This window comes from Heteronotia binoei, chromosome 21 (genome assembly GCF_032191835.1).
Source record: "Heteronotia binoei isolate CCM8104 ecotype False Entrance Well chromosome 21, APGP_CSIRO_Hbin_v1, whole genome shotgun sequence".
NCBI lineage: Eukaryota > Metazoa > Chordata > Lepidosauria > Squamata > Gekkonidae > Heteronotia > Heteronotia binoei.
Genome location: NC_083243.1, coordinates 83118353 through 83133214, shown reverse-complemented (window position 1 = coordinate 83133214; position 14862 = coordinate 83118353). Strand labels below are relative to the sequence as shown.

General features: G+C 42.9%; 1 protein-coding gene across 2 annotated transcripts in view; it reads right to left on the bottom strand.

The window, feature by feature from the left end:
• The window catches only part of STARD9 (StAR related lipid transfer domain containing 9), a 241098-nt gene that overhangs the window by 13244 nt on the left and 212992 nt on the right, over nt 1-14862 (bottom strand). For both annotated transcript variants that reach the window (XM_060262139.1, XM_060262140.1), the window contains 3 exons: nt 12490-12636; nt 2796-2892; nt 354-526 (listed from right to left, as the gene is read on the bottom strand). In XM_060262139.1, coding sequence (XP_060118122.1) covers nt 354-526; nt 2796-2892; nt 12490-12636 — 417 coding nt within the window. The remainder of the gene's footprint in view (nt 1-353; nt 527-2795; nt 2893-12489; nt 12637-14862) is intronic.

Below are 14862 nucleotides of genomic sequence, written 5' to 3'. Positions count from 1 at the left end.
GTTCTTAGGGCCATACAAAGAGAGCTTCTCCAGTAACCAGTGTGTAAGGCAAAAAACTGCATGCACAATCAAGCACAATTGCCCCAAGTACCTATATCACCTCAATTTGGTATGTTTTGAACTAGGATTCATATTAGCTTCCAAATATATGGAGGAAGCAAAACAGTTATGCATGCCTGTACAAGTGTCTCCTTAATAAAGTGGTTATTTCCACGTAGAGTAAATGATGTTTGAAGTAACTCCTGAGTGGCTATGTAAAGGGAAAATTAGGTAGCAGAATATCAGATTTCTCTATTTCCTTACCCTTTCTTGTAGGAAGAGTAAAATATGAATAGTTATGTTCACCAACTCACCTCTGCAGTAGCATTAGCCAAGACGTACTTAGACAAATCCTCATATCCTTTCACAGGAGAAGCTGGAAAGGTGCTGGGGGAAACAATTATGCTATGAAAGAACCTTTGGCCAGCAGGAAGTGATGACTGGATACTGCTCTTCTCTATACATGAGGATGTTGTATGAAAAGACTCTGAAATAGAAAACAAGCAGCCCATACCACTCCAAGTCATGGTTGTTGAAGCTGAATTGTTATTTCGCACATGCATGGCAAGCTTTATGGAATCAGAACAACAGTCCACTTAGCACATCATACTACCACCATCAATGGCCTGTGCCAGGCATTTCCAGGTGAATCTAGGCTGCCAATTCTGAGTTGGGAAATTCCTGGAGATTTGAAGGTGAAGCCTGGGGTTTGGGAGGGGTGGGACCTAAGTGGGGTATAATGCCATAGAGTCTCCCCTCTGAGGCAGCCATTTGCTCCAGGGAAACTGGTCTCTGCAGCCTGGTAACTAATTCTAATTCCAGGACAACTCCAGGTCTTGCTGGAGGATGGCAACCCTGACGATGAAAAAAACAATTGGCCCAGTGCCCTTTATGACAGCACTTTGCTATGTACTGAATACGTCATCTCAGCCCTTTGGTTTGTTATTGATATCCCTCACAAATATCCACAACCATTTTACCCATCTCTTTTCTATGACATTTGAAGGAGAAATACACATAGGAGATACAGGTCCCCCCCTTCAAGTGTACAGAATATTAGAAAAGCAACAGCAGTGGATCACACTACACAACATGGAGAAAGATTTAGAGGGTTACTTCAGTTATAAAGTTCTCAGGTATGTTACCAATGTACATTACCTAGAAACAAACTGGGCCTATAGATTTGTCTTCTACTTTCTGTTTTGCTTATTCATCTTGCTGTATCTGCTGCAGACCAGGAGATACTGTTCCTGATACAGAGCAGGTTCCTTTTCCAAACATGGGACTTCTAGAATAAACTGTTCTGTGTGTCTAAAAGCTAAGTAAAGCTATGTAGTGCTTGAGAAAAGTCTTCAACATGAACACGTCATTTGTTAATGGCCACACTCATTATAGAAAATATAGAATTACTGTAAGATGAAAGCAAAGAGACCTCTAGTTTCCAAAAACATGTAAATTAGCTCTCATTGTCAACAGTGTGGACCAAAAAACAATAATTCAAATGCTGCTCTTTTCAACACCCTAGCTTCCTTGGAAGAGATTTGTAAGGTGGTCATATAGGCCTCCCTATCCACCGTTCTTTGTCATTATAAAATATATATGTATCCTAGGGTGGCCAGACCGTCCCGGTCTCCCGGGACTTTCCCGGTTCTGGCCCCCAATTCCCGGCTCCCGGGCTGGCTATACCGGGACCATTAGAAGACCCGGTATAGCCAGCGGGGAGCCGGCGGGCCGTGGGCGGGGAAGGCGGCGAGTGAGGGAGCCAGCGTCCCTGCGCATGCGCACACCGCCGTGCGCACGCGCAGGGACGCTGGCTCCCTCACTCGCCGCCTTCCCCGCCCACGCGCGGGGCCCAGTGGCGGAGGCTGGAGAGGCCGCCGCTGGTCCCTGGAGGGCCTCCAGAGGCCCGCGGAGAGGCCGCCGCTGGTCCTTGGAGGCCCTGTGGAGGCCCGCGGAGAGGCCGCCGCTGGTCCCTGGAGGGCCTCTGGAGGCCCGCGGAGAGGCCGCCGCTGGTCCCTGCAGGGCCTCTGGAGGCCTGCGGAGAGTCCGCCGCTGGTCCCTGGAGGCCCTCCAGAGGCCCGCGGAGGCCGCAGAGAGGCCGGCGCTGGTCCCTGGAGGGCCTCCAGAGGCCAGCGGAGGCTGCGGATTTTTTAAAATTCAGGTCCTTTGCACCCCAAAAACATTGGTATTTTCCAACATTCCCAAATCATGATATTGGAATTTGAGTAATAATCAGGACTGACAAATTTCAAAATGCCTTCCCTTTACTAGTAAAGGTGTGCTGCTGAGGCAGCATGCCTCCTAAGAGGGAAGGGAAGGAGTTTTTAAATGACTTCACTTGTGGAGTCACGCCGCCTCAGTGGCATGCCTCCACAAGTGAAGAAAATGCCTTCTCCAAGTTGTTGCTTGGCAGTGGCAGCACAACTTGGCAATATAGCTAGCCCAAATAAAAGCCAAATAATATCAGCTATATCAGTAGCCAAATCAGATTGTCTAATCTGCATTCAACTGAGTAAATACCCGAAAATTACTGATAAGGTATTTTGGGGAGTATTTATCTGATTCGGTTTATACCAAACACACACTCCTACTCATTGTGCTATAGCTGTTCAAATCTATTACCTTTATGTTTTCAGTCAAATTGCTGACACATGAAAGACCTCTCTGCTTATCTTGCTTTTTTACCTTTCATACAAAGGCGACACAGCCTGCATATATTTGTGGAAAAAATCAAAATAAATTTATTTAGCCCTCACCATTAGTAGAATCCTTTTGCTGTTGCTCACGAATATAAATCTGATGATTTCTAATAGCTGAGCGGCCTCTTGGGTATTCTACATCTTCAAGAGAAGCCTGGTGGACAGAAAGGAGGCAATGTATGTTTTATATGTGGACGCTACCAGCTACTTCTCATTCTCAGACAACCCATGATTCTTTTGTTGCCCTTTGCAGCCTTGATCTTACAGCTTCCTTCTGCTTCTTGGTGCTGTTCATTGCACATACTGTGCTCCACCGTGGAGCAGAAAGCATGTAGAGCTGAAGAAGCTTACTCAGAAATGGGACATCACTTCCGTGAAGGAAGAAACCACTGTTCAAGTTGAGGAAGCCTATATTGTCCAACATAAGCAAATGTTTGTCTTACTATAAGTACATCACATTAAATATGAAGCAAATGAACCTATCTTTAGGTTTATTTTCTTTAGTGGGGCAAATTCATCCAGATTGGTTAGGTCATGCCTTCACCGGTTCCAGCGAGAGCTATGCAAATTTTCTTGCAAGTCTCTTTTGGTTGGATTGGTTCCAGTGTAGCCCAACTCCAAATATTCTGATCACATTCATCTCATTTTTGATTTGTTTGGGAAGTGGATAACTTCACCCCACTGAAGTGAAGAAACCTTTTTGTATGGACGGCATTTCATTCTCCTTTAGTGGAGGAAGTCATCTAGATTGGTTATATGCCCAAATTGTCACCCAGGGTGGGACTGTACTTCTTCCTAATCCACCACTAGCTGCAACATCCTTCTGCTGAAGGATGCCTCTGTAGAGTCCATCTGGTCAATTCTGTAATGGTTCACAAAGGTGGAAACGATAGACTATAAATCTCTTCCATTGGGCCCTCTGTGGAAAAAGATGCTGAAAAGGCTGCCAATCTGGTAGAATGTTCTTTGGTACTAGTAGGCCCTGTGCCTTGTACACCTTACTGACATATGTTCTGACCCCAAAGGCCATTGTTGACTTTGACACTCTTTCCCCCAGCAACAGACTGCTGTGAGATCAGCAGTGAGCATCAGAAAGCCTTTTGTTGTTGTTCTGTCCAGACAGATACACACAGCTCTGTGCATAGCTAGCTTATGCAAAGCTTTTTCCTTTTGGGTGCTTTGCCTTGGACAGAATTATGGTAACATTGACTGTTAACATGGTATGGAAAGATCACCTTCAGTATAAAGGAAGGGTCTGCCCTTAAAATCACTAAATCTTTGTGAAAGATACAGTTGTTTTCACATTGACAAGACTGCACTCTGACACCTTTTTTCTATTGAAACTAGAAAAGCAACTTTCCAGGACACGAATCTTTATTCTACATTTTTAAAAGGCTCAAATGGTGCCCTTGTAAGCACCTGTGGAGTAGGGCATCCTCTCTCTCTGCCTGACATCATAGTGAAATATACAATATGGGCATTTGAGAGAAGCTGGTTTGGGGACCTTGTCAGTTGGCTTGTGAAGAAGCTGCAAATGCAGCGGAACGCGATTTAAGCCGGTGATTGCGCGAAGGCAAGATTTTCTCGTTTGGAAGCCGACATCAGTGGAAGGACTCCGTTTGGAATTTACTTCTGAGTAGTAGTACTCCTTATAGACTTTTTGGAATTTTCCGGAGTCATCCTTGGGGACTGTGCTTTTGTTTGGGACTTTATGCTCTCTATGTGATTTATGTCTTTGGAATGAATTTTGGATGCTTTTGCACAATATAATATATAGATTTTTGTAAATTTGTCATAAGTGTTATGTATTTCTGACATTGTTGTTTTTCAGACTTTTACCTCGGGGATAGGGCAGGCTAGAAGTCCAAATAAATAAATGCTGTAGGCTTCTTAACTTATTGGTTCCTGTCCTGTTTGTTGGTGGTGAAAGATGTCTATTGAAATCTGGGACAGAACCCCAGGGAGTGGGAGCTTTAAATATTTGCTTACTCTGCCTTGAATAGGTGCTCTGTAGCTGCAAAATTAATTGAATGATTTTGTTCTACTATCTTTGACTTTGATGTCTGAAGTCAATAGCATGGCTTTCTTCTTCTCTTTGGCCCCTACTAGCACCTTGTCTAGAGCTCCATCTCCAAACAGAAGTTTACCTAAAGCTTCTCAACCAAGAGGTTAGATTTTGACAGCGTCTCCACTTTCCAGTGCATTAACCATAAATTCCTTCTTACCACAATATTCGTTGCTTGTGCCCTGGCACAGAACTGTATAGCATCCTGTGAAGTTTCTGAGGCAAATCTGGTTGCTCTTTTAATTTTTAGTATGAGTTGCTGGGTTTGTGTCCAGATCTTGTATAAGATTATCAGCCAAACTACAATGGCTCTAGTAAATTCTGAGGGCACAGACCAAGATCTAACAGCTAGTGAAGAGGCCTCATGTAACTTTTAAGCACTGCTTCATTTTTCCTATCCACACAGTCCTTTAAGGTGTTGTCACAATATTTGACAGCCCACCCCCTTAAGAGTGAAGAGTCACGGGGGTTTGTACGCATGCGTTAACTAAGCCGGCTGTGTGCTCGTCCTCCCCTTCGAACTGGAATTTTAAATAGCTCAAAAGAATGTAAATAGCTCTTTGGCAAGTCTATTTGAAGAACGAGCTTACTTACAAAGGTCTGAAGATCATAAGAATTCCTTTCTGGGGTCCCAGAGGGTAAGACAACAACTTTTACTATCAAATTAACGAGGCAACGCCCTGGTTAATTACTCAGCGGTCTCGGGTAACTCCGGAAAATAATCATCATGGCTAAGACAATTAAAGAATTATCTGAGCAGATATCAGCTTTCCAGACTTTAATAATGTCGTCCCAGGACCAGATGAGATCTGAAATTAAATCACTCAGGGATGCTTTTACAGAGTTGAGTGCAGACCTCAAGGACACACGGAACATTGCAATCTCTGCTAATGAGCTGGCCTTATCTAATAAACAAAAAATACTCCAGCTGAATTCGCAACTTACAGAGCTCTCTGATCGTAACAGAAGAGCGAATCTGATCCTGGGTGGAATTTCAGAGGAAATAAATAATAAGCTCCTGGAAGGAACCCTTATAGACTGGATGGGTGAGCAAGGAGTCACTCTGCAATCTCAGGATATTGAGAGAGCTCATAGACTGCAAAGGAGACAAGATGGGGGTGCCCCAAGGGAAGTCATAATTAAATTTTCAAGGGAAAAGACTCAGCAGACAGTTTTCAAGACTTTGAAAAAAAGGAAAGACCTTTCTTTTAGAGGAAGGAAAGTTTGGGTGAGAGAAGACTTCTGCCAGGAAACCATCAGAAAGAGAAGGCTAATGAGACCCTTTGGGCAAAAATTATATGACAAGATTAAATTCTCTTGGGGGTACCCCTCCTCAATAATTATTTTTAAAGACAAAAAAAGGCTGGTGGCCCGCAACCCTAAAGAAGCAAGAGATCTCCTCACTCGCCTGGGCATCGCCACAGACGACCTAAGAGACCCGAGAGAGGAAGAAGAAGAAGAAGAAGAAGAAGAAGAAGAAGAAGAAGAAGAAGAAGAAGAAGAAGAAGAAGAAGAAGAAACAGTGGAGCTCGGTGTGGACCCGGGAGAAGGAAGCTCAAGTAGACAAGAGAAAAGGCCAAGAACGGACTACTAAAGGGAACTATAAAATATTTTGAGCTAAATTTAGCTATAAGCTTGAAGGGGAGGGCGGGATGCGTGCCCCCTGGAAGGTGGAAGACAGGATGATGGTTTCATCCAGGAAGTTGTCTGTGCCACAGGGGAAGGGAATGGGGGGGGGGGGGGGGGGTTCAGTAAGAAGTATAGAAAAATACCCTCAGCCATTAGGGCCCAAGTCTGTTACATATAAAGAGAATGGATAGATCTTTAAGAGTCCTTTCACTGAATGCGAATGGTCTAACATCAAATCTTAAGAGATTCAGAGTAATTAAAATGGCTAAAGAACAAAGAATAGATTTGTTGTGCCTACAGGAAACTCACAAAAAAATAAATGATAGAAAACCATTGATAAAAGATCTGAGGTGGCAGGTTTTAGCAGAAGCAAGAGGGTCTTCCAAAGCTAGAGGCGTGGCTACATTGATTCGTAAAGATATTAAGGTGGAGAACATGGAAAAATTAGTAGATAAGGAAGGTAGATACCTCTTAGTTAAGTTTAAGCTGGAAACCATAAAAATCACTATAGTAAATGTTTATGCACCAAATAAAAGACAAAGGAAATTCTTAAACTTGGTTTTTAAGAAGATACAACAGTTTTCAGAGGGCGAACTAATTGTAGTGGGCGATCTAAATATGGACATAACCAAGAACAATAGTATTAACCTAAGAGATTGGGGCTTGAAGGACGCTCATGAGTTCATCAATACGAGACCCAGCCCGACACATATTTCTTGTAGACATAAAACAGCATCCTGCTTAGATTATATAATTTTGGAAAAAAATAATAATATGGTGGTTAAAGAGATCAAGACCCATCCAATTTTGATTTCTAACCATGCCCCTCTAAGTATTGAATTAGAATTAAATCTTCCCTCGAAAAAAAGACCTTGGAGGTATAACAACTTGGTAATGACAAAAGAAGAGGATAGGGAATACTTAATAACACAGTTAAAATTATATTTTAAGGAAAATAGAGGAACTGTGTCAACTAATATATTGTGGGACGCTGCTAAAGCGGTAATAAGGGGCCATTTGGTTAGGAAGGAAAAAGACATAAAAAGTGAATGGTATAAAAAAAGGCAAACAAAACTTAAGGAATTGGAGGAGTTACAAAAAGAAATAGTGGGAAAGTGTAATCCTAGTTTACAGATTAGAATTAAAGAGATTCAAAAACAGTTGGAGGCCCTAGATATGGCAACAATGTGGAAAAAGGAAATAATGGTTAAGAACGACTTCCAGAGGAATAGCATTAATACAGCAAAAAGATTAGCTAATTATTTGAAAGTTAAAAAGGCAAAACAATCAATTAGAACTATTAAAATTAATAATAGTACAACTCAAACTCTAAGGAAATCACTAAGGCATTTGAAGACTTCTATAAAAATTTATATATGAAAAAGAATATAACGGAGGTGTGGGACGCACCTAAGCTAATTATAGAGGAGGAAGCAAAAGCCTCACTGGGTGCTGAGATTACACTCCAAGAGATAAAGGAAGTAATAAAAGTGCTCAAAAAGGGTAAATCACCAGGGCTGGATGGCTTTACTTCTGACTTTTATAAAGAAATGGTAGAAATTATAGCACCTGAATTGCAGGTAGTTTTTAACGAAGTCTTGGAAGGAAAGAAAGCCCCGGACTCATGGAAGGAAACAGAAATAATTTTGATATTAAAGCCCCAGAAAGATCCGGAAGAAGTAGGTTCATATAGGCCCATTAGTTTACTAAATCAAGATTATAAGATTTTTGCTAAGGTTTTAGCAAATAGACTTAAGAGAGTTATCCCGTCAATCATAAAAGGGGACCAATACGGTTTTATTGAGGGTAGATCTATTGCCCATCCTATTAGAAATATCTTAAATGTATTGCACCATGGCCAAAAGAAAAAAATAGCTCTGTTAAAGTTGGATGCTTATAAAGCCTTTGATACTCTCTCACATGAATTCTTGTGGCAAATATTAAAGAAGATAGGTTTAGAGGAACGGTTCTTACACGCTATACAGGAAATATACAACGGAGGTAAGGCCAAAGTTAGAGTCAACACTGACCACTCACAAGCGTTCCCAATTCAAGGGGGGGTAAGACAAGGCTGTCCACTATCCCCGCTTATATTTATAATAGCTATAGAGCAACTAGCAGAGCGAATTAGGAATGCCGGGAGAATAGAGGGGTATAAGTCAGGTATTGAAGAAATGAAAATTAATTTATTTGCGGATGATATCATAGTAATTATGTCTAACCCAAAAGACGGAGTCAAAGAGATTTAAGATAATTTTAGATGATTTTGAAAAGTGTTCAGGGCTCGGAGTGAATATGGCAAAATCAGAAATTCTATACCTTAATGTTAATAGAGAGGAAAAACAGGAAATAAATAGGATTACGAATATAGGAATGGGAGCCAAGAGATTAAAATATTTAGGGATAGTCCTCCAAAAAAATATGGACAAAATGATAAAGGAGAACTATGGTAAAATATGGAAGAAAATAGAGAGGGATATGAATAATTGGAATCATAAAATACTAGGGATATCATCTAGAATAAGATCTCTTAAAATGTTCATGATACCAAAGTTAATGTATTTATTCCAAACGTTACCCTTAGGTTTGAGGAAAAATCAAATTGAACAATGGAATAAAGCAATCAAAGTGTGGATTTTTAATAATAAAAACAGTAGGTTTCATAAGAGAATTCTATACAACCTAAAATCAGAATTAGGTTGGGGAATCCCAAATTTAAGTAAATATTATGAGGCCTTCCAACTAAGAGCGTTACTAGATTTGAGTGAGGATAAGGTACAGAAGTGGATTAATTTTGAGAATGCGGTCAACAGTGGCATTGGAAGATTTGGATTTTTTTCCACAGTGTTGACAAAAGATCTAAAATTAGCTATAGGGCCCAGAAGAGCAGCATTAGAAACCTGGATGAAATGGTACCCACAGTGGCTAGGGAAGGTTTCAAGGTGGAGCCCCCTAGAAGCTATTGTTAAGGAGGTGCATGCTATAAAATGGTGGGAAAGGCTTAAAAACAAAGGCTATTTTAGAGTGGACGATATGTTTAGGGGTGGTAAGCTAAAACCCTTACAGGAAATTATAGAAGATTTAGGTAATCAATACTGGTTAAACATAGCAGGCTTGCATAAGAGAGTTAAGATGATCAGTGAAAAGGGAGAGCTTTGGTTAGACACTCCAATGGAAGAGATATATAAGGTAATGGCCAAACAAAGGAAGGGTCTAGTGGGGTTATTATACAGAAAAATGATTTCAAATAAAGATAAAATAATAGTACATTTACAAAAGATTTGGAGTCATGAAGGTCAGTTAACAGAGGGGTTGGCTGGGAAAATCTTGGATGGTCTAGAAAGGATTAAAGTAACCAAATTTAAAGAACTGGAATATAAATTTTTCACAAAATGGTACAAAACTCCCACACAAATAGCCAATATATTCCCAGGAGTGAGCTCCAAGTGCTGGCATTGCAAACAATTTAAGGGTTGGTTTGCACATATGTGGTGGGAGTGTGAAGAGGTTAAACCCTTTTGGGGGGAAATTATTCAATTTATTAGAAAAGTCTGCAATGTACCATTAACCATTGGCTTTAATATGATGTTGTTAAGCACAATAGGAAGTCCGGCACTAAGTAGACCCATGCAAAACCTTGTCAAGGCAATGATACTAGCGGGGAAGGCGGTCATCGCTTTGGGGTGGAAAGATAAAAGTAAATGGTCAATAGAAAGCTGGCACAGCTATTTGTTTGATTACATACAGTCTGACATCGTGGCAACAATCAACAAGGATTCCACGTGGGAAGATAAAGTCAAGGAAATCGAGACCAGATGGAACCCTTATTTAGAGTGGATCTCAGGAGAAGCAAGGAAGGACATTCAGTGGAAGATCAGGACTCTGTGCCCTTGGCTGAGGGGAAAAGACTAAAAGAAGATGGGGAGGGTTGGGGGGGGCGAGGGTTATTTGTAATTTCAACATCCATATGCTGTAATGGCCAACTGTAGTAAAGTCAATAAAACATAAAAATATTTATTTAAAAAAAAAAAAAAAGAGTGAAGAGTCACTACCACAGCATCCACCAATGGCACCTTAAGGTCCTCCATAGCGTATGAAGGGAGGGCATAGAACTTCTTGGCAATAACCATCAATGAATTTTCATTTCCCAAGATGGTCCATTCCACCTCCAAGACCTCACTGAAAAAGTCTGGGAAGGGACACATTGATGATCTGTTCACCAGTGTTTTGAAACCTCTCTCATCCAGTTTGGCTGACAGATTATCTAGGAGCCTCCAAATTTGATATTTTAAGGTATGGACGACTTGCAGCAGTCTTTGGTAAGGTTCTGCTTGAAACAGCCTAGAAGAGTTCACTTGCACTGAAATATCCTCTCCTGACTGCTCTCCGTTCTCTTTGTCTGAATTGTTGTGAGTAGAGCCTCTAGTTGAAAGGGGTCCATTTAACTCTGAACCAGCTCTAGGAGAACACCTGGAAGCCTCTTGGTGGCCTATTTGTTGCTGTTCCCCTGATTTTGTCTTTTCCCTCACATGTACTGGTGATGGAGATCCTTCAGCATCCAAGTCCCCTGACGAGAAGGCTGGAATCTGCTCTGCCTGCCTAGATTGTTTTAATCTCTTTATAGACAATGGTAATGGAGGAGATGGGGTTCCCATGAAGTGAATAGTAGTGGCGAATGGGGGAGAAAGTCTCACCAGGATCAAGATCTTTTGTGCCCCATGCTGTCCCTTGTTTCTATTGCTGGCTGATTGGAACTAGCACAGGCCAGGTGGGAACTGCAAATGCTGGTCTGATTATTCTGGAGGTAAAACATGGGTGAAGGAAAAGCCCAAAGTGATTTGTAGGCTTGGAACATCCAATCCTGTAGTATGTTAAAAAGCACTGGGGGAAATGGTGCCACCACCATATTTGATCCCACAAGGCCACTGGTCTGTTGAGTGAAAAAAACTGATGCCACGGGCCCTGGAATTGTCAAGTTCTCCCCCATTCTATTGCAGGACCCAAAATCTCCTTCATCTCCCCCAAAATGAACACCAACATAATTGCTGTGTGGAGAGGGGTTGTCTCTCAAAATCTGAAGCCTCTGGTGCACTTGCCCGGATGTCTCTGAGTCACTGTGGACAAAGCAGTCCTGCATCGACTCTGCCTTACTGGCTGGGACATGCTGCTTCTTCCTGGGGCCCTCCAAGGGCTATTCTGAAACCTGAAGCTTCAGGTCAATGAGCCCTTACAAGAGCTCTTGCTGTTCCCCAGTGGCAGATCTCTTCTTTGACCTCAAAGAGCCCAAAGACCTCTCCTCTGCCATGTCAAAACCCCAAAGAATTCTGGAATTCATGTAAGATTTTATTTCCTTGCAGAAAGCGGGGCTAGGCAAGGAATTTCCTGCCAGAGCTGCAGGGTACCAGTTTGGTGTAATGGTTAAGTGTGTGGACTCTTATCTGGGAGAAACCGGGTTTGATTCCCCACTCCTCCACTTGCAGCTGCTGGAATGGGCTTGGGTCAGCCATAGCTCTTGCAGAGGTTGTCCTTGAAAGGGCAACTTCTGTGAAAGCTCTCTCAGCCCCACCCACCTCACATAGTGTCTGTTGTGGGGGAAGAAGGAGATTGTAAGCACTCTGAGTCTCCAGAGAGAAGGGCGCGGTATAAATCTGCAGTTCTTCTTCTTCTTCTTCTACCTAGATTGGAAGGTCAGCCAACCCAATCAGGAGAGGCCAGCAAGAAAAACTGCATAACCCTGCCTGGAGCTGGAGGAGGCATGAATTTACCAATCTGAATGACTTCCCTCACTGAAGGAAAATGGATGTGTACTTGTAATATATTTGAGATTATGGTGCACATCACTCATGTGTAAACTTGCACAAAGTCCATTCTATTGCAGTACATCCAATTTTGCATGCATCTCTATCTGTGGACATAAACTAGAATCCTTCATTTATAGTATTTCTTTCAGTGATGCACATTTTGATCTAGACAAATGAGAGTTATCACCAAGTACAAATTTCTGCTTCATAAAAGTCTTCTCTTATTAAACTTCTCTGAAATATCCAGGGGTTTTACCTGTTCTTCTTGCTTGCCCAGTATGCTAGCAGCATACGTTGCTGTGTTACTACTGTTGTATCCAGATGTTGGTCCTGAAGACAGACTGAGGGTAGAATCTGTGCATAAAGTGCTTGTGCTTACAAGGGTTTTCAGCTTCATTTCTTCCTGTAATGAATAACTCAGTATTAAGGAAATGCTAGAAAGGTGGACTCGTTTACTGCTAATTCACACAACCACTTAGAATGTAGCATTGTTTAGTTAGTGTGAAATTTGTGTGGAAATGCTGAAGCAGTCAAAAGGGGAAGTTAGCTCTCCCAGACTACTCTCCTGTGAGGAGGAGGAGCAGGGAGTTGTTGTGGTCTCCACTGGGAGTTATGGAGCACCCTTCCTTCAGTGGTCTGTCTAATAATCATGGTTTAACCTATGAACAACCCTGTAAGTTATTTTGGCTTTTTAGAATAAGTTCCATTATTGCCAACATAGACATAACTTGAGAAATACAGAATTCCTTTTTGAAAAATAACATTTCTTCTCAATACGATTCTACCAAAACACAAGATTTGAATTTTTGGATAACAATATTTCTGGATGACACTGGCTAAACCAGGGGTCCTCAACAGAGCCGGTGTGTCCATAAGACAAGATTCGGCTGTTACCTCAGGCGCCGGCTCTTGAGGGGGCGTATTGTTTCTGGGCATGCAGGGGCCAGAAGAACTCTCCCAGCCCCTGCATGCCCAGAAACAACTTGGTGCCTTTCAGTCCTGTGACAGAGGGGGGAAGGTAAGGCTCTGATTCCCCCGGGAGAGCAGGCTGATAGGCCCAGTTCTCTCTTGTCAAGTCTGCTGCAGGCTGAGCGCACTGGAGCACTTCCAGTCCTCCCCTCCTCCTCTTCTTCCACCCCCTCCAGTGGCGAGGTGGGCCTGGGAGTGGCTGATGCGAGGCAGAGTTGCACTCCCTCTCTTCTGAGGCTGGCGGCACCCCTGGAAACCCTCCCGGGTTCTGCCCAGTGATGGCAGCACTCCCCGCCAGCCGCTGGCTTTTCGCAGGGATGTTCTGCACGCAGGCAGGGGCTGGGCATCTCTTGCCTTGCCCCCCTCCTCCTCCTTCCCCTCCTCATCTTCCCTGCCTACCATCCTCTTCTTCCCCTGCTGCCAGCCCGAGTCCAAGTGGGAGCGGAGCTCGGGCGGTTCATTGCAGAGCGAAGCTGCAGCCACAATGGACATGACAGTGACCTGCACCAGCTTCACTGACCAGTATCAGCTGTGTGAGGAAATTGGCAAGCAAGGAGCAGGCGTCGTGCCTTGCAAGAGGGAGGAACTTCATGGGGGAGGGGGGAGAAAGAGAACCAGACCCTCCCTTTCCTCACCTGCTGCCGTGGTCTCTATGGGGCTGAGCTTGCCCAGAAATGACACATGATGACATCACCATGCCCTCCTTCTCGTGCGTGATGATGGGGGGTGGGGGAATGGGCATGCGGCAGAACCCCACACACTGGCCCTGATCCCCAACCCCTGGGCCATGGACCAGTACCTGTCCATGGCCTGTTAGCAACTGGGCCATGGAGTGAGGCAGAGACCTTTGCCTACTTCTCATTTAAAGACCCCCATGGGGAGGCAGGGACGGGGTGTGGGGGCAGCCTAGGGCAGCAAAAACCCCACCCCCACCAGTCCATGGAAAAATTGTCTTCCACAAAACGGGTCCCTGGTGCCAAAAAGGTTGGGGGCCACTGAGTTAGACAGATTGTTCTCATACATCATCTTGCCAACATGGACAGGTTTAGCCAGCATGTGCATAGAAACTAGTAATAATCAATCTACATTATATGCTAGAAAAGAGGTAAAATTGATTAAAATAAGTTCCCAGAATTATCAGAAGCCTATTACTACTCTCTCAGGCCTATTATGCACAGGTGATTTCCCTCATTTTCATTGTGCAAAACCATTGGGTTTTGTCATTTTGCATTGATCTTCCTCCCGTCAGCACTCAGTTCGCTTTCTGGTCACTGTTACTCCAGGTTTTCTTGCTAGCTAAAATACAAGAGTTTGGGAAGTTGGCGGGACTTTGTATTAATAGAGAAAAATGAAAAATTCTGTGTAAAAATATGCAGATGAACAAGCAACAAGAATTACAGAGACTAACGGGTTGTGAAGTCACCTCTAAGGTAAAATACCTAGGGGTGGAGATAACAATGAAGAATATTGATCTGTTTAAAAATAATTATGAGAAGTTATGGCGTAAAATGGATGAAGACCTGTTAAAATGGAATAAGCTTAATTTGTCATTGTTGGGTAGAATAGCTGCAATCAAAATGAATATCTTACCAAACTATTCCTGTTTCAAACTATTCCTATTGTAAAAGATGGCAAACAATTTGATAGGAAAGGAAAGCGA